The sequence below is a fragment of the Saccostrea cucullata genome, unplaced genomic scaffold (genome assembly GCF_032062105.1).
Source record: "Saccostrea cucullata isolate Sc308-1 unplaced genomic scaffold, CSIRO_AGI_Scuc_v1 ctg3864, whole genome shotgun sequence".
Taxonomy (NCBI): Eukaryota; Metazoa; Mollusca; class Bivalvia; order Ostreida; family Ostreidae; genus Saccostrea; species Saccostrea cuccullata.
Genome location: NW_026937511.1, coordinates 5344 through 25735, shown reverse-complemented (window position 1 = coordinate 25735; position 20392 = coordinate 5344). Strand labels below are relative to the sequence as shown.

At 34.6% G+C, this 20392-nt stretch overlaps 2 protein-coding genes across 2 annotated transcripts; one reads left to right on the top strand and one right to left on the bottom strand.

Moving 5' to 3' along the window:
- Positions 1–1371: 1371 nt before the first annotated feature.
- LOC134248303 (uncharacterized) lies at positions 1372–4187 on the bottom strand. The gene is made up of 2 exons (XM_062730712.1): positions 4103–4187; positions 1372–2492 (listed from the first exon to the last, which is right to left on the bottom strand). Exon 2 carries the CDS (start codon positions 2332–2334, stop codon positions 1372–1374), a length of 963 nt encoding a protein of 320 aa, XP_062586696.1. The 5' UTR covers positions 2335–2492; positions 4103–4187.
- A 13812-nt stretch (positions 4188–17999) lies between these two features.
- Positions 18000–19811, top strand: LOC134248304 (uncharacterized). Its single transcript, XM_062730713.1, has 2 exons — positions 18000–18451; positions 18876–19811. Exon 2 carries the CDS (start codon positions 18997–18999, stop codon positions 19480–19482), a length of 486 nt encoding a protein of 161 aa, XP_062586697.1. The 5' UTR covers positions 18000–18451; positions 18876–18996; the 3' UTR covers positions 19483–19811.
- Positions 19812–20392: the final 581 nt, after the last annotated feature.

Sequence of the window (20392 nt, the reverse complement as noted above, 5' to 3'; positions counted from 1 at the left end):
TAAAACCAACACAAGTTGTAAACATTCCGGATTGCTACAAAATGTGACAACACACTCCCCGTCTTATATCTGAAGATATAACAATCTAAACTAAAAACTCCTATATTCACTAAGCATACAAACTAATCATCTAATAACAAAACAAGCTCATTGATAGGTCTAGTATACAACACATTTTTTCCATCGCGATGTATTCGGATAACAGCTTTGCGAACCAACTGATCGTCACTCTTTATGGCTTCTTCCACTACTCTAATTGGCCACTGGTAACGAACGAGGCTTGCATCCTTGACAAGTACGACATCAACGGGTTTTACATTCGGTTTCTTGTCGTGCCACTTTCTCCGTTGTTGCAGTTCATTCAAGTAGGTATCCTTCCACTTCCTCCAAAAGAGATCTGAGAGTACTTGAACGTGTTTCCAGTCTGTTCTATAGACATCCTTGAGTTAGAGTTGTTCTGAGAACGTAAGGGAATCTTCACTTTGTTTCTAAGTGAGGAGAATGTTTGGGCTCAGTATTAACGGTGTCTCTGGGTCAGATGAAATAGTTGAGATTGGTCTGGAATTCATCACAGCAGACACTTCAGACATCAGTGTGGACAGGATTTCATGGGAAAAAGTCTTAGCTTTCTGTTGAACTAGTATTCCATCTAAAATTCTCCGAGTAATGCCGATCATTCTTTCCCACACCCCTCCCATGTGGGAGAAGTGGGGACCATCCACATTGATTGAGTCGATACCAATCTGATCCGTCGCACCCACAAAGTTCGTTCCTCGATCCGATCTATAGATTTTGATTGGCCCTCTAACTGCTGTTACTCGCCTCAAAGCCTTTATGAAACTAGAGCTGCTCATTTCTTCAATTAGCTCGATATGCACTGCACGAGTCGTTAAACAGGTGAAAATGACTGCCCAAGGTTTACTTTGAGCGGCTCCATCTCGTGTCTTGCGGGTTGTGATGTCCCATGGCCCAAAGGTATCCACGCCGACTGCTGTGAAGGGCGGTCCAGGAACCAGACGATCTGTCACAAATCTGACATCTCTTGTTCTAGCATCTTTCCCCTGAGTTTCTGACATAAGACACACTTTCCAATTAGAAATGTAAAGATTCTCTTTGCTCCTATAATCCAGAAACCATTTGAGCGTATCTTTCCTTCTGTAAATTCCCTGCCCTGGTGAAAGGTTTTTTCATGAAAATGTTTCACAAGAAGCATTGCTACGACTCCCTTAGATATGATGACAGGATTCGTAGATGCAAGTCCCAGACTATCTCGAAGGCGATTTAATCGGCCACCAACACTCAGCAGACCATCTTCGTCTAAGTAAGGTGAGAGTGGACACATTTTGTCTGGACTGTTACTTACATTGACCTTTACATCTGTCTTTCTAGCGATGACAGGTTTCTGGTTTCCAGTCGAGTATGAAAAGGTATTTGATTTGGATGCGTGAGTTGTGAATGAGAAATGAGAATGGTGGATATGGTTGTCATCAAAAGGTCTTTCTTTAGGAGGAAAGATGTGAGCTCTGATGCCACACTGTTATCGTTGTTTGGTGTATGACGACAAAACGGATCTCGGTCACAGGGGTCTGATTTGATGTAAGGCGAGTTGGAGGGTCCATAATGTAAAGGATGAACTATAGGATTATGAAAATGCTCAGCCACATATCGTTCAGTACGACTCTTTTCCATTGGTAATCGCATAGGAGGAGGGGGAGAGTTGTCCCGATCTTCTCCAATTGATGAAGCCCTTGCTTCCGCTTCTAATTCGATGGCCTCCTTTTTCAAACTGATAACATTTAATTCTGCCTTCAACTTCTCCTCCTCTCTTGTATGTCTAATTTCTGCCAACTGTTTTTGAATTCCAGCTTCCTCTTCAGCCAACTTTACCTTTGCCTTTATTTTTTCCAACTTAATTTGAACCTTTGTTTCCCGTGATGCAGAAGAGTCAGCAGTGGTGTTCGCAATAGATTTCGCATCTGCATTCCTGATTATTTTGATCTGCGTCAAAGCAGATTTGAACATCCTTCCGCAGTTTGATAAAGTTTTTTCAAGTAAACACAACTCATTGTCACTCTCATCAGTTCTTGTCCCTTTGAGAAATTCAATGTAATCTGAACACACCGAGACGTAGTGGTCGTAATGCTTGCGAAGGTCAGACTCCATAATGTCGACTGTGCTGCCGTCCACTTCATATAGGTTTACCAAAACTTTCTGAACATCATCCCACGCCTTCTCTGTCTTGTTTCTGTAAAAAGAGTTCCTTTCACTATATTGTCCTGATCCCTTTTCTGTTAATTTCCTTGTCCGTTCCTCCTTGTCCTCTTCTGTACCCATCTCTGATCTCGCTGTGTTCTGCTAGAATGGAATCTAATTGTACTGCCTATTGCCCTCTTCCAATAAAAAATGCAAGTGAAGCAGTAAGTTTAGCCGTTTATTGCTCCGTGAGAAAATGGTGGAGATGATGACAATAGAAATGGTGATATTGGTTAGATCTGAAACATTACAATGAATCAAATAAGAACAGAGAACACAATAGTTGACATTTCATCCAAAAAGTAAATAAATGTAACCTGACGAATGACTAGAACAAATGACTAGAACTATTACTCTATCTCATAACCTTAGTATAGGCTTAAACTTGCATAATCAATTGACATGTATTCGATTAACTTGATCAATCTACGTTTTACAGCATGCCATTAAATTTATGCATTATCTATGAACTTTACACAATCAATGTTTTACAACATGCCCTCAAATTTCCCGCACTATTTCAATGCTATAAATCCCTACATTTCACATTAAATAATAATACTAAGACTAGGAGAAAATTACTGGAATATTAGAGACATATGTGACTGTGTAATACAACACCAAAATGCCATATATTGAGACATAAAACCTACAAAATGTTATAAATCATGAAATGTGCAACTCGCACATGTCATCTAAAAATAGATTCCACACACTACGTTATAAACTAGGGATGTCAACGAGTACCAGGTTAACCGGGTACTCGATCGAACATCCGAGTATCGAATACTAAAATTGGTACTCGGTTACTCGGATGTATATTTTTGAATATTTCGTAGCTTATTTATTAATGCAATAAACAATCTGTTTTAAAACGTAAAATGCTCATTGTACTTGTACATACAGTAATTAGGGTTTCCAACACCTCTAAATGACCGTTATCGCCATTGGCAGTGTTTATATAGTAACTATTGTGACCAAGTACCTGCTACCTGGCCTTTTCACCTTTGGCTGTCTTCTACCATTATTTTTAATTTGCTTTGTTCATGTTGTTTGTTTTCACTGAATATCGTTTAAGGTCTATTGTGTTTAAATAAATTAGATAATTTTGTCAATTTTCGGAGAAGCCGTAAGTTCTCAGAAAAGAGAAAAATATTACACGTGCGATTGTTGATATGGTTTTAATTGTTTGATTACACGCCAATACAAATGGTTAAAGACAAAGGCTTTTAAGAACTGATGTCCATCTTTGCACTAACCTACAAAATACCGTCCCGAAATACTGTATAATGTAGGATTGAAAAAGTGTGCGAAAATCTTAAATCCTCTCTTTTATGAGAACTCAAGGTCAAGTTCAATTTGATACTGATACCTGGACTTCAAACGCAACCAAGAGTTACAATTTACGGAACAAGTATTTAAAAAAAAAACAGTGTGAACCACTTATGGTTTTATTTCTTGTGTTTAATACTGTTTATCTGATATTAAAAAAAAAATGCTATATTAAATTTCGTCGGACACGAAGTGCTTATCATTGTTACATCAGAAATACATTTACTGGTAAACCTCCTATCAAAGCATGTGGTTTTATTTCTACAAGAGTTTTCAATGTTTTACACATGTTACAGTCATCAATTTACTTGTTCATATTTTTTTTTTTACACTTTTTACCGAGTACCCGGGTACTCGATCGGAGAAACGTCCGAGTAACCGAGTACTAAAAATTGACTGATTTGACATCCCTATTATTAACCAAGATGTTTTACAAAATAATGACCAAATGCATATAAAATCTTTAACCGTACAGATTTGATAATGGATATTAAGCATCGCAAACAATAAAACTTACTCCATTGTGCGCCCAAGTTGCATAGAACGAGGTAAACAGGTATGGTAAGAAGCTGCAAACCGTGTCAACAATAACGAAGGGAAAATGTGGAATCAATATAAAAATAAAACCAACACAAGTTGTAGAAATTCCGGATTGCTACAAAATGTGACAACACACAACTTATAAATCAGGGGATTTCATCTTTTTTTAGGTCTTTCCACCTTCCTGTGGAAAGACCTATTGATATTCTTCTGTTTATTAGGTCTTTCCACCTTCCTGTGGAAAGACCTCTTGAAATGCTTATGTTTATTATTAGGTCTTTCCACCTTTCCATGGAAAGACCTATTGGTTTTCTTCTGTTTCTTATTCTTCTTATTTTTCCGCTGTGTGATTTTGAGTTTCAAGATATATCTAAGAGATTTATAGTCCATAAGAATGTACTCCATAAAATATTTTTGCAGTTGACCCTGCGTAAATGAATCTTCAGCTTTTCCGAAGTTATTGCCCCTTTTGCAAGAAATGCTTGTTATCGCTACTCCTCAGAAACCATCAACTGTAGAGGTATGAAACCTTCACCAAAGTCTTCGACTAATTAATGGAACTCTTCAATCTATTCATTTCAAAAACATTCGGTGACCCCTGAAACTTTTTGAATTTAACAAATAATTTAAATTTTTTAAAACGACAAGTCGTAGAGACATGGGACCAACTGCATAAGATTCATTGACCTTTGACCTTAAAATTCATATAAAGGTCAAAGGTCAAGGTCATTCCAAAAATGAGAAATTAAGCATTTTTTATATCTCTTTTGTCTTTTAACATATACTTTATGTCTATGCATCATTAATATGTACTTTTAAAACTGTTTCACAGATTTCATTCTTGTCCCCTAACATGAACACATTTAAAAGTTATTGCCCCTTGTGCGAAAAACCTTGTTATCGCTACTCCTCCGAAACCGTAGACAGTAGAGCCACCAAATCTTTACTAATGTCTTTAGGGTCTTTAGGCCTAACTTCACTGTGTAAGTGAGAAAGGATCTGATGACCCCTTATTTGAGTTATTGCCCTTTAACTTCTTTGTACATACTATTAAACCTTATAATTTAAAAACTATAAGTCATAGAAGCATGGGGTCAATTGCATTGTGACCCTGACCTTTGACCTAAAATATTTTTTTCAAGGTCAAAGGTCAAGGTCATTCTTTTTTTTTATTATTTTTATTTTTTCTATGTTTTAAGACAGTTTTGGTTTCTTTTTCAAGGAATTTAATTTTTTGGAGTCAGATAAAAAGAAATTTGAAATTCAAAGAAGGTGGAAAGACCTCTTATTGTTCTGTGAACAATAAGTCTCCTAGTTATTTTTCTTCCCGGACTTTTGAAAGACTTATCGAAAAACTTTATAGTTCATGATTTTGGATATTAAAAGTTATTTCGAAAAACGACCCCCCATGTTTCATCGTTAACCGCTTTCGAAGTTATTGCCCCTTTCTCAAGAAATGCTTGTTATCGCTACTCCTTCGAAACCGTAAACCATAGAGATATGAAACCTTCACTAAAGTCTTCGACTAATTGAGAGGACTCTGGAATCTATTCATTGCAAAAGTTTTCGGTGACCCCTTCAATGAGTTATTGTCCCTGAAACTTTTTTAATTTTAGAAATAATTAAAAATTTTCAAAACAAGAAGTGATAGAGACTTGGGACCAACTGCATAAGATTCATTGACCTTTGACCTTCAAATTATTTTCAAGGTCAAAGGTCAAGGACATTCCAAACATGAGGAATTAATTTCTTTCAATAGCTCTTATATCCTTCAACATATACTATCTACCTTCTGTCTGTAACCTGCACTCTTAATACTCTTTTAAAGATTTTATTCTTGTCCTATAGGACTGACCCTTTTAAAAGTTATTGCCCCTTGTGCGAAAACTTTGAAATCGCTACTCTTTCGAAACCATAGACTGTAGAGACACCAAACCTTCACTGATGTCTTAAGACCTAACTTCACTGTATAAGTGCTAAAGGATCTGATGACCCCTTATATGAATTATTTCCCTTTAACTTCTTTATACTTACTATTAAACATTATAACTTGAAAACTATAAGTCGTAGAAGCATGGGGCCAATTGCATTGTTACCCTTGACATTTGACCTTGAACATTTCTCAAGGACAAAGGTCAAGGTCATTCCAATTTTTTTTAATTTTCATTTTTTCTATGCTTTAAGACCACATTGGTTTCTTTTTCATGGAATTTAATTTTAAGGAGTCAGATATAAAACAAACTTGAAATTCAATGAAGGTGGAAAGACCTCTTATTGTTCTGTGAACAATAAGTCTCCTAGTTATTAGGTCTTTCCACCTTTCTGTGGAAAGACCTCTTGAAATGCTTCTGGTTTTTATTTTATTTCTCACCTTATGTTTTGACACCGAAAGACTTATCGAAAAACTTTATAGTTCATGATACTGGATATTAAAAGTTATTCCGAAAAACGACACCCTATGTTAGAACTTTGACCCCTTTCGAAGTTATTGCCCCTTTTGCAAGAAATATCTGTTATCGCTACTTCTCCAAAACTGTAAACCGCAGAGATTCCAAACCTAAATTAATGTTTACGACTAATTTAGTAGACTCTCCAATCAAACATTGCGAAAGGATTCCTAAGCTCTTATAACAAATTATTGCCCCTGAATGTTTGTAATGTTTACGAATATCAAGAACTTTTCTAAAACGACAAGGCGTATAGACATGGGACCAACTGCAAAAGATTCATTGACCTTTGACCTTAAAATCTAGGTCAAGGTCAAAGGTCAAGGTCATTCAAAATCTGTAAAATTAAGCATTTTTAATAGCTCTTTTGTTCTTAACGAAATTCTAAACATCTTTGCATCTTCAATATGTACTCTTAAAACCATTTTAGAGATTTCATTCTTGTCCCCTAAGATTGACCCCTCTAAAAGTTAGTGCCCCCTTCAGTGTAAACCCTTGTTATCGCTACTCCTCCGAAACCGTAAACTGTAGAGGTACAAAACCTTCAACAATGTCTGCTACTAATTTGGAACACTTCTTATTCCATTAGTGCAAAAGAATTCGTAAACCATTTTAAGTAGTTATTGCCCCTGCCAGTTGATGATGTTTACGAAGAACTAAACACTTCTTAACGACAAGTCGTAAAGACATGGGCCCAACTGCATGAGATCTTTTGACCTTTGACCATGAAGTATAGGTCAAGGTCAAAGGTCAGGGTCATTGGAATACTAGAGAAATTGTCGATTAAGCTATTTTTAAAAAATCCAAATGACCTTGACCTTGATATTTGACCTTGACCTTTGACCTTGACCCCTAACTCAAAAAGTAATAAAGAAATATTCATTACCTTTATCTAGATTCATCTTCAAGTGTTAATCTCAAGTTTATCTCTCACTCTTTCTTTTTTTTTTTTATGGATGACCTTGACCTTTGACCTTGATAAATGACCTTGACCTTTGACCCCCTATTGACCCAAAGGTCACAATCAAGCTTAAGGTCGTTGAGGTATTTGCAACCCTTACTCTTACAAATGCTTATAACCACTCCCCCCCCTTCCTTTCTTAAAAAAAAAAAATCAACAGCAGCATAGAAAAAATGTCTAAAAGTCTAACGATACGATATATCGACATAAGATTCGGAGTAAAAGCAAGAAGAGAACTTAAAGAAATTGTCCTGAGAGTTTTAAGGTTAGTCTCTGAAATATAATGAAATACTAGTGAAAATCGGCAAAATCTGCATTTTTTTTCTGTCTGAAATTTAGTTATTGCTGAGCATAAAAATTAATTAAAGCCCGTATTGGCTATTTCTGCAATTTTTGTTAATATCATTCGATTCTCCTGCTCTATTACGACATTTTAATACCAAGTATTCTTGCTTTCTTTAGTGTATGGAATTTAGTTCAATTTTATTTGGATTTAATATTAATTGAATGAATCTTGATTTCATTTGAAATTTGGTTTTTTTTTCTAGAATAACATAATCCCAAGAAATAGCGACTTTCAGGAGAGTAAAAAGAAATACACGTTTCTTCCCTGTGTTTCCCATCTAGAATTACATGTTTGGAATTTTATTTATGCTACTTACTTTGAATTTCTTGCCTATTTCGGTAAGGAATGTTAAAACCCGAACCCGATTCTCTGTTCTCCTTTTCCATAAATACAAACTGCCTTGCATCTCTCGCTTATGTTTTTCACATGCTCTTAAATAATTTATCGCCATCCATTTCAAACATAAAACAACTCAAATCATGTATAATGCACATATGATGCAGGTACACATGGGACAAATTTCACGACGTTTCCACTTACGCTTCCGTCTTGATGCGCAGATCAAATGCATGTTATTCATATTAATAGGTATATCATAATTTTAATTAGACCCTACCCCTTACATCTTAACTCGAAAACAATCTCATTCAAGCTCATATATACACCTAGGAGCGTGTTACAGTGTTTTAACGTGCTCTCTTTTCGTAGTCAATGAATCCGTGGTTATCCCCGAGTCGACTCGTCTGTTTACGGTACATTTATAACAACTCCGAGCCCTATCTAAAATCCTAGTACAGAAATGAGAATTTTGCTGTTTTTTTGTTTCATTTATTTTTTATATCTGTAATGCAATTAGTTTACCTGAAATGAGAAATTTTGCTGTTTTATTTATTTTCTTGCTTTTTTTCTACTTTTTTCAGCCCAAATGATATTGAAACACTTAAACAGGTGGAAAGACGTCTTATTGTTCTCTGAACAATTAGTTTACTAGTTAGGTCTTTCCACCTTTCTGTGGAAAGACCTATTAATTTCCTTCTGTTTCTTCTTTTCCTTTTTTATTATTTTTCCGCCGTGTGATTTTTTGTTTCAAGATTTATCGAAAAGATTTATAGTCTATAAGAATGTACTTCGTAAAAGATGTTTGCAGTTGACCCTGCGTAAATGAACCTCGACCGCTTTCAAAGTTATTGCCCCTTTCGCAAGAAATGCTTGTTATCCTACTCCTCAGAAACCGTAAACCGCAGAGGTATGAAACCTTTACGAATGTCTTCGACTAATTTTGGGAACTCTTCAATCTATTCATTGTGAAAGTATTCGGTGACCCCTTCAATGAGTTATTGCCCCTGAATCTTTTTGAATTTTACAAATAATTCAAAAATTTCAAAACAAGAATTCATAGAGACATGGGACCAACTGCATAAAATTGATTGGCCTTTGACCTTAAAATTCATGTTAAGGTCAAAGGTCAAGGTCATTCCAAAAATGAGAAAATTAGCTTTTTTTGTATCTCTTTTGTCTTTCAACATATACTTAAGGTCAATGCATCATTAGTATGTACTCTTAAAACTGTTTCAAAGATTTCATTCTTGTCCCGTAAGAAAAAACCTTTTAAAAGTTATTGCCCCTTGTGCGAAAAACCTTGTTATCGCTACTCCTCCGAAACTGTAGACCCTAGCTACACCAAACCTTCACTAATATCTTAAGGGTCTTTAGACCTAACTTCACTGTATAAGTGCAAAGAATCTGATGACACCTTATATGAGTTATTGCCCTTTAACTTCTTTATACTTACTATTAAACCTTGTATCTTGAAAACTATAAATGGTAGAAGCATGGGGTCAATTGCATTGTGACCCTTGACCTTTGACCTTGAATATTTTGTCAAGGTCAAAGGTGAAGGTCATTCCAAAAATTAGAAATTAAGGTCTTTTTTTTTATCTCTTTTGTCTTTTAACATATGCAAACAGTCTCTGCATCATTAATATGTACTCTTAAAACTATTTCAAAGATTTCATTTTTGTTCCCCAAGATTGACCCTATCAAAAGTTATTGCCCCTTATGCAAAAAACATTGTTATCGCTACAACTTCAAAACTGTAGACCGTAGAGGCATGAACTCTTCACTAATGTCTTAAGGGTCATTAGGCACACCTTCATTGTATAAGTACTAAAGGATTTAATGACCCTTTATATGAGTTATTGCCCTTTAACTTCTTTGCATTTAATATTTAACCTTATAACTGTAGAACTAAAAGTCGTAGAGGTCATGGGGTCAATTGCAATGTGACCCTTGACCTTTGACCTTGAAGATCTGATCAAGGTCAAAAGTCAAGGTCATTTCAATTTTTTTTTTTTAAATTTTCATTTTCTTTTTTTAAGCCATTTCCCTTAAAATTAAATTGGAGAGTTAAATATAAAACTATAAGAAATTTAAAAAGGTGGAAAGACCTCTTATTGTTTTGTGAACAATAAGTCTCCTAGTTCTTTTTTTTATTATTTTTCCGCCGCATGGTTTTTTTTTTTGAAGATATATCGAAAAGATTTATAGTTCATAGGAATGTACTCCGTAAAAGATGTTTGCAGTTGACCCTGCGTAAATGAACCTTGACCGCTTTTAAAGTTATTGCCCCTTTCGCAAGAAATGCTTGTTATCGCTACTCCTCAGAAACCATAAACCGCAGAGGTATGAAACCTTTACGAATGTCTTCGACTAATTAAGGGGACTCTTCAATCTATTCATTGCGAAAGTATTCAGTGACCCCTTCAATGAGTTATTGCCCCTGAAACTTTTTGAATTTTACAAATAATTAAAAATTTTCAAAACCAGAATTTGTAGAGACATGGGACCAACTGCATAAGATTTATTGACCTTTGACCTTAAAATTCATGTAAAGGTCAAAGGTCAAGGTCATTTCAAAAATGAGAAAATTAGCTCGTTTTGTATCTCTTTTGTGTTTCAACATATACTTAATGTCTATGCATCATTAATATGTACTCTTAAAACTGTTTCAAAGATTTCATTCTTGTCCCCTAAGATTAAACCTTTTAAAAGTTATTGCCCCTTGTGCGAAAAATCTTGTTATCGCTACTCCTCCGAAACTGTAGACCCTAGACACACCAAACCTTTTCTAATGTCTTTAGGGTCTTTAGACCTAACTTCACTCTATAAGTGCATAAGAATCTGATGACCCCTTATATGAGTTATTGCCCTTTAACCACTTTATACTTACTATTAAACCTTGTATCTTGAAAACTATAAATGGTAGAAGCATGGGGTCAATTGCATTGTGACATTTGACCTTTGACCTTGAATATTTCTTTAAGGTCAAAGGTCAGGGTCATTCCAAAAATGAGAAATTAAGCTCTTTTTATTTCTCTTTTGTCTTTTAACATATGCAATCAGTCTTTGCATGATTAATATGTACTCCTAAAACTATTTCAAAGATTTCGTTCTTGTTCCCCAAGACTGACCGGATCAAAAGTTATTGCCCCTTATGCAAAAGACATTGTTATCGGTACTACTTCAAAACCGTAGACGGTAGAGGCATGAAACCTTCACTAATATCTTAAGGGTCTTTAGACACACCTTCATTGTATAAGTACTAAATGATCTAATGACCCCTTATATGAGTTATTGCCCTTTAACTTCTTTGCACTTAATATTTAAACTTATAACCATAAAACTAAAAGTCGTAGAGGCATGGGGTCAATTGAAATGTGACTCTTGACATTTGACCTTGAACATTTCTCAAGGACAAAGGTCAAGGTCATTCCATTTTTTTTTTAATTTTCATTGTCTTTTTTAAGCCATTTCCCTTAAAATTAAATAAGAGAGTAAAATATAAAACTATAAGAAATTTTAAAAGGTGGAAAGACCTCTTATTGTTCTGTGAACAATAAGTCTCCCAGTTTTTAAATCCGAATTTCTAGCCGTAAACAGTAAAATAAACAGAACTGATTTGGTAGTCTTTTCATGAATATCATGTAAGAAAGGCTTAGGAGTAAATCATGAATAATTGTATATTATTTGTTTTATAAATCACGTACTTTTTATTTCATCTAAGATATTTCAGTTTTCTTGTAATATACCTGAATGCCGGTGTTAATATCGATTTATAATGTATGTACAATGTATAGTCAAATGCCGCGATTAATAAATTTACACATATATACATACGTTTAGTCCTGTTTTGAAATGAAGGATTTTACAGTATGATGGGTATACTGGTGTTATTTGATAAGCTTCATGTAAAAAGAGAAAGAGAATAGAATGGATTAATAGATCACATTAATCCCCCCTTTACCTTACCGGTTTCCCTCCTATTGATAATGCTTGCGTAAAATAAAAAAAAATCTTTAAAAATGTATCAATAATCGTTAGTAGAGTATGTAGACAAATTTTATTACTAATTTAAAATCAAAATCACGAAAAATAATCCGCCTACGGACATCAAACATAATATAATCATTATTTTAAAAATCAATGACTTTATATTCCTGCGGTAAGAAATCGAATTTGTGTTTAATTTATTGAATTATACTTGTAAAAATATTACATCGAAATGAAATACTAATACCTGTAAATAAAAATTGTATTTTTTTAAATAGTCATTCATGATATCGGCATTTCGTTTTTAAACAGTTGGATAAATAAATGAATAAATTCGAACTAACAATTATTTATCAATTAATTACAGCTGTCAGAGTATTAAATATTTCCATCGGTTTATATAAGACAAGTGTATAAATTTTAATTTAAACAGCTGCTTAATGTGGCTTTGTGAAAGATTTCCTTTGAATTAATGGTAAAACTGTAATAATGCCAAAGATATTCCGAGTGGAAAAATCCAAACCGAGGCCAAAACGTGCGAGAATCGTGCACAAAGCGTGTGAGAAACGTGTACAAAGCGTTTCGTGCAGCCTTTCGTGTAAACCGTGCAGCCTTTCGTGCAAAGCGTTTCATGTAAACCGTGTAGCGTTTCGTGCAAACCGTGTAGCGTTTCGTGTAAACCGTGCAGCGTTCGTGCACAGTTCGTGCAGCAAGCGTGTGGGGTAGTAGCACGTCTCAGGGTCTGTACTATATTCAATTTCTTGTTTAACACATAGGACTGTTGTAAGATTTGTCAAATCGCTGGCTTTTATATGATTTAATTTTGCTGATTCATGAGAATTCTTTCATGCTTACATATAAAATACTTAAGAATACATTCTAGTTAATAAAAATCATATCAAAAAAGTTATTTTTACAAGCCGCAGTGTTTTAGGTTCTGATTTTAGTATACCTGTGATTTTGAAGTCCGCTCATTCAACTTGACAAGTGCTTGATATTACAAGCGGGTATGAAGCCTTTGTGTGAGCCCCCCTCCCCCTCTTAGAAATTTTGAAAGTAGGATATGACTAATATTCTTATTATCATACTTTGATACATAACTTACCAATGCCACTATGTCTTTACATTGCTTTACACGAAAAGGCAGGAGCTTCCGAGGGCTTCGTTCCCTACCTGGAAGCCCAAAGGTGGCCCCATGACCCCCTAGTAGAACGAAATAACTTTCGTGAATAAACGTAAAACTTTCGCGATAACAATGCGGAACATTCGCAAATAAACGCGAAACTTTCGCGTTAAAACGCGAAGCTTTCGCGAATAAACGCGGCAATTTCGCGAATTAACGCGTAATTAAAGCATTTGCTTAAGTCACAACTTTCCTTTGATTTTTGACATTTATTTATGTCCATTATACAATGATATGATAAGGAAAAGGCTATTTTGAGTTTGGACTAACACAAGCAATAATTTTAAGTTTTCGTCCCATGGAATCCATTTTTACCATCATATGTGGCCTTTTTCAGCGCTGTTCATTTATGCGAGTTCTCCATAAGTTAAACTTTAATCCCTATTATTATTTTAAATATTTAAGGAGGCTAGTGGATTAACTTATTAATTTTTAATTAACCATCAGATTTAACATCAATTTTGGGACATGAAATCTTTAACTGTCAATTATCATTTGGCAAAGAAAAATTTCATAAATTTTAGTTTTAAAATCTGATCAGTTTATTATATCTTTATATGAAGCTCTTCTTCTAATGGTGACCAAAATAGTCTAAAAATGGCCACGACCACCCAGCCTCTTTAAAATGAATTGTGAGGAAAATAACCCTTTCCGGTGGTGTTTCGCTTTAAAACGATATGCATGTACGATATACAGCGAAATTCTATGCATACACGTATAGTAACGTTTTTCAGGAACCTTGATCTTCACTGACAGAGAAGAACACGAACGATGACAGGAACTTTCATGAATTTTATTAATAAGATATCATTTCCTCAGTAGATATGTCCGGAAAAATAATAAAAGAAGTCATCAGATTTTTTTTATTTCAAAACACTACCAATTAATAGAATGAACATTACTTTCTTGTTCATGTTTTTCAGTTGATAAATTCAAGAGAATTTCTCTAGACTGATTGCATTATTGAAGAAAAATCTCCACTTGATACTTTCTCCAGCTGTCTTTTTTTTCTTTTCAGTAATGTCATTCACTATTTTTTTAAAAGTGATTAAATAATGCGTAATTTCATGGGATTAACGTGTCATACATATGTATGATGTGTTTAAGTGTTAAATATAATTACTAATTGATCGAGGAGGAGGGTCTACTTTTCTTAATTTTTCTACAATATTTATATATCCAAGGGGTTATTGAAAAGTTCGTGGTTTAGCGCAATTAATCAAAACTATTTAGAAATGCAGCAAAGATTTTTACACTTTGAATTAATTGTGAATGTTTTCAGAAGTAAAGGAATGACCACGTGGCGCGACCTCAATATACGATGTCTTATTTCTTCAATGAATCTAAACGAAACAAATGAAAATTTGCCCTCCAGTTTTCATCCACGTGGTTGGTAACAATTGACAAATATATCTTATTTTGTCAATAATCTGCCATCTTAATCTCAACAATTTTTTTCAAGCTTTCTCGACAGTGTATAACATTGATGTCTGAAAGGGTTGGTTTTTCCCATAATTCAAAATCATGAAGTTTAACATTTGAGAAACTCGCATTAACTTTGAATGGTTTGAACAGATTAGAGAAAGTTAAAATGTGACAGTATTAATACGGATTCAATAGCAAACTTAAAATTGTAGCTTGTGATGGTTCAAGATCAAGATAGCCTTTTGCTTTTCTTTTAATTGAATTAACAAGGTCACAAAATCAAAAGAAGGTTAAGACTTAAGAAAATGTCTTTGTTTAACAGCAAACATTTCGCGTTATAACGCGAAAGTAACGCGTTTATTTGCAAAAATTTCGAGTTATTACGCGAAAGTTACGGTTTATTCGCGAAAGTTTCACGTTATTACACAAAAGATTCGCGTTATTACGAGAAAGTTTCGCGTTTATTCGCGAAAGTTTCGCGTTATAACTCGAAAGTTTCGCGTTATTACGCGAAAGTTATGCGTTTATTCGCGAAAGTTTCACGTTATAACGCAAAAGTTACGCGTTTATTTGCGAAAGTTTCGCGTTTTAACGCTAAAGTTACGCGTTTATTCGCAAAAATTTCGCGTTTTAACGCGAAAGTTACGCGTTTCTTTGCGAAATTTTCCGCGTTAAAACGCGAAAAAAAAAATTTCTACCTACGAAAATGGGCTCATTTTTGCTTTCGTACCATACAGCATTTTAACAGTGCATAATTTTAAAGCCGCTAATGTATATTTAAAAAGATGATGCAATATGGCGTGTGATAATTTGTTGATTCATATTGTGATTTAAATCTATTACTTGCTTGATATTTTATTAATTCAAGTCTAATTGATGTTAATTATATGTACACAGTTTAGACCGGCCATTGACCTAGTCTGGCATGATGAGTGCCCCTTCAAGACGGCTTAACAATAGAAAACCCTATGAGGCCATATTCAGTTTTTCACACCTCTGGCTTCTCGTGGGTACACTATTTTTCACTACCCCGGCCGGTCATTATTACCCACCTGGCTAATGACAATTATTTTTTTTGCAATCAAAAAGTGGCCGGTATAATGAGGGGAAATTTTCTGTTTCTTAACTTTTGTCGTGGAAAAGTTGCCGGTGTCCAGTTTTCAGGGGTTGCCGGTTTTATGAGAGTTTATGTGTAAAGAAATGTTATTAATTTTGCCGGGACTTATAAATTGGGCCGAAGTTCAGGGAGAACCGGTTTCCAGGAGGCCGGTTTGGAGAAGTTTCACTGTATAGGTTAAAAGGTCAAAAGTTCTGGTACGTAAAGGTAGGTCTTGTTGAAAAGAATACGCCTGTGATATATGAAAGCCCTAGTTCCAACTGTTTGAAATGTATGACCAATTTTTATGTTTTTGAAAAAAGTGGTTCAATCTTTTGAGAAAATGTCAACAGATAAGAAATATTTAAATCGAATGAAAGATCTTATCACATTGAATACATATGTGAAGGATGAAAGCCCTAGCTCAAAATGTTCAACAATTTTTTGCCAAAGTTAAAGTACGTGCAGTATTTTTGTAAAAGTAAGTACATGAAGAAAGGTCTTGTCATAAGTGCACATCTGTGAAACTTGAAAACCTTAGCAACACCCAGTCAATTGTTATGGGTTAGGTCAATGTTGACAACAGACAGAGTGAAAGAGAATAAAACCAATATATCCCCCAGATTCTTTCCACCCAGGGGCATAAACACAGCACGCCTTTTTCTGAACAATATACGTTTAGTTATATGGATGATACTGTAGCTCTCTGGTCAGCCATTTTTTTTCTGACCAGGGAGCTACAGAAATACAGTTGAATATAATATTGAACGAATGATGGAAAAAGTAAAATGACAAGTTCTTAGAATCATACGCAGTTTAACGTGTGGAATATGTACGAATCGTTGAGCGATAAATCAGTAAAAATTAGCAAAAATATGTATCAAGCAGAGCAAAAAGGATATAAAGTTTCCTAAACTATACTATAGCTAAATCTATGGAAAGAAAGGGAACAATCCCTTCATCATTGTATGGTATTAGTGAAACTTTTCACATTGTACAGAGATATATCGTCCATCACTAAACAACTCAATTTAAACAAAATAATCATATGGTTATACATGTACATATTTGCAGAAAAAATTGTAAGAAACATGACTAGTGTTCGTACTTAATGTAAATACAGTGAAACTCGGCAATAAAGAAGTCACAGGAACTTGTAAAACTTCTTCGCTATATTCGTAATTCGTTAAATATATCTGTGTAATAAATTTGTTTTTACATTGTTTGTATACAGCTGGAGATCTTAGATAACATTGCTGTATCCGTGAATTTGCAATATCCGTATTTGTATTAAACGAGTTTATAACTGTACATATAAAGCACTTTTTTAGAGCATTATGTGGAATTTATTCATTTACGTTTTAAGTACTTAAGTACTTATCTATTTGTAATTGAAGTGTTCAAAACAAAACAAAAAAAAAATAAAATACTTGCTTTTGTTCTGCCGGCATTTTATAATCAATTTATATAGGTGATGAATTAATGCTTTCTACACCTGACAATGAAATAAAATAGGATATTTACAATGCAAGGAAGAGACATTCTAAACAAATCTTTCATCTTGCATTCCCCGTTCCTTTACTGTTCATTTTTGAGAGGGGAGAGGGGGTGGGGGATCGTTTGCGAATATACCTGTGTCAACTTGAGGAATAAAGCGAGCATCAAATCACAAAATACAGATACTTGTGTCCTCTAATTTCATAGATATAGATATACTACAGTGTATAGGTAGTAGTTCATATTGTAAATGAAGCTATCGAAACTTTCTAACTAATTTTGCTTTATTCATTCTGATACTTTTTTTATCTTATTTTTTAGGTCCTGTGGGGGATTACAGTCGTTGGAGAACAGGTCTGTCCGGTAAGTTAATGTTATTTAAATTTACGATTTAGAAGTTTTAAAGACGTACAACACACTGGGGGAGATAACTCTTGCGATTTCAATTGAACGTTTTACGTGACGTCAAATTTGACGTCAAAAATAAAGCGTCAAAATGACTAGTAAAACGATCCCGATGTATTATCAATCATAGAAGAAAAATGAGATATGGGACTTGGTTGTGGTTATGAGTACCATACCTGGAGAGTTTTCACTCCCTTTGTATACATACGGGCATTTACGCCTGTCCGCCATTTTGTGGGTCAAGACTGACGCGTGTAAAAGAGAATCACATGTTATATTTATAAATAACTGTGACGCTATGACCTCCATAACCAAAACGAAAGAGAAAACAGGAAAGTTAAAGTACACAGACTCGTTGGATTATGTTTCAAGAGAAAGATATAACGAAAAACTTAAATTAGTCGATGGGAAAGACCCGTACGAGGTTTCTAACAAAGAGTGGTCGAGGGAGAGGGACAATTTTCCAGATATTACGTATCCGGACATAGTGAACTATTTGGTTTATAGCAAAAGTGCATATACATTTGAAGACTTCAAAGCTTACAAATCATTGGAGGCTTACAACCAGTTTGTTTGTGGCTGGGTTACAGATGTTTGCCATTCAGTAATCAACTGTAAACATCTTCTGCTTGCCAAAGTAAGCTACAATTACATGTTGTTGTTTTTTTAATTAACTAAACTTAATCTATTAAACATTGAGTATGCTAGAATTATGTTAAGAAAAAAACTTAGAATTCTTATGGACAAATTATCTGCAGTAGACCAGATTTATATTGATTTTGAAAAAAAAAGGAAAATATATGATGCATATCCAAGCAACATCTGTAAACAAACTGTAATATAGCAACAGTATAATGTATATGACCTGGGTGGTTTTTTTCTATATACATGTACTAGTATTATGTATATACATGATTCATGTCATTTTTAAAGATAAATAAGCAATATATTTATTGTGAAGTTAGTTATTTTATTATTTATATTAATTACCTTTGCTGAGCAATGAAATGTCTAAAATTTATACAAAATATTTATAATATTCAAAAATATCTTCTTATCAGGTTCGTCATTTACAGAGAATGAATGACCCCCCTCTGAAACCATGAGTAATAGCCGTGAAATGTGGAACCATAGAAACTGCACATTGTAACTGCATGGCTGGACTTTGAGAGGCCTGTAGCCATGTTGGTGCCCTACTATTTTATCGACGCAGCAGTGAAAATCAAAAACTCAAAGACTGTGACAGAAGAACCTGCATATTGGAAACCCCCATCCGGCTTGCAGAAAGTGCAGTATAAACCTATTAAAGACATAAACTTTCAGTCAGCAAAGGCAATGAAGAAAACGCTGGAGGACAACATAACTACTAGAAACACCCCTAGACGAGCAGGAGGGATAATGCTTCCAGATGTTCCACCGCCTACTGAAGGCCAAATCTCTACATTTCTTAGGAAAGTCCTCAGCAATAACACTAAATCAGTCATTCTAACTGTGAAGGAGGAGTTCTCAAATGCATATGTACCAAAGTGCACTGAAGAAGCCTTCCCAACTCTACTCTCAGAACTATACAGTGAAGAATATGAGAAATTATCAAAGGATAAGTGTTTGGCCAAATGTGAAGATATATTTGCATCCTTGTGTGTTAGAGGAGCAGTGCAAGTTTACTGAAGAAGAAACAAGAGATCAGTCTAGCAACAAAACATGGCATCATATATGAACAGGGAGGATTACAGCTTCTCGAATGAAGAGCGTGTGTGTTACATCCATAGACAATCCATCAAAGAGTTTGGTAAATGCCATTTGCCACCCAACCACAATAAAATTCTCCACAAATGCAACTCGCTGGGGATGTAATCATGAGGAATTAGCTCGGGAATATTACAGCAAGGAGATGGAAAAAAACCATTAGAATTTTAAATGTGAAAAAAGTGGACTTGTATTAAATCCAAACTTCCCGCACTTCGAAGCCTCTCCTGATGCAGTGGTGTCATGTGATTGTTGTGCATAAAATTGTCAACTTGAAACATTCTGTACAGATTTTCAAATTTCTAAAACACGTCGCATTTTTCTAAGCAAGTCATTTTGAGTATAGTGTGTCCTTACTAATGATTAAATTTGTGATTTACCATTAATATTATCTAAACATAGCAAATCTCAATCATATTCAGGGAAATCAGAGAAATTTATCTCACATATAAAGAAATGCAAAAACAAGCATTATCATGTTAATGAATGGCATGCAGTTTCAGGTTTATCAACAACATTGGATTTATTCCACATCACTCCAATTCAAAAACACACACTGCGATACAGTATACATTAGTTAAATGGAATTACAGATTGGCATAAGTTTGTAAGTCCACAGCATACTGTAACAATTTTGTCTACCACTGGAACCTGGTTTTCTTCAGAAGTCACTAAAAAGTCAACTGGCATAGTATCGGAAACTATCATACACTTATTTCGCAATAGTCCAATAACTCTCTCAACATGGATACTTACATGGGCAATTTGCGAGTGTTTTCAATTTTTCTGGCAGAAAGTTGAGTTTTTCCCTTCGTAAAATTTGGGATTTTCA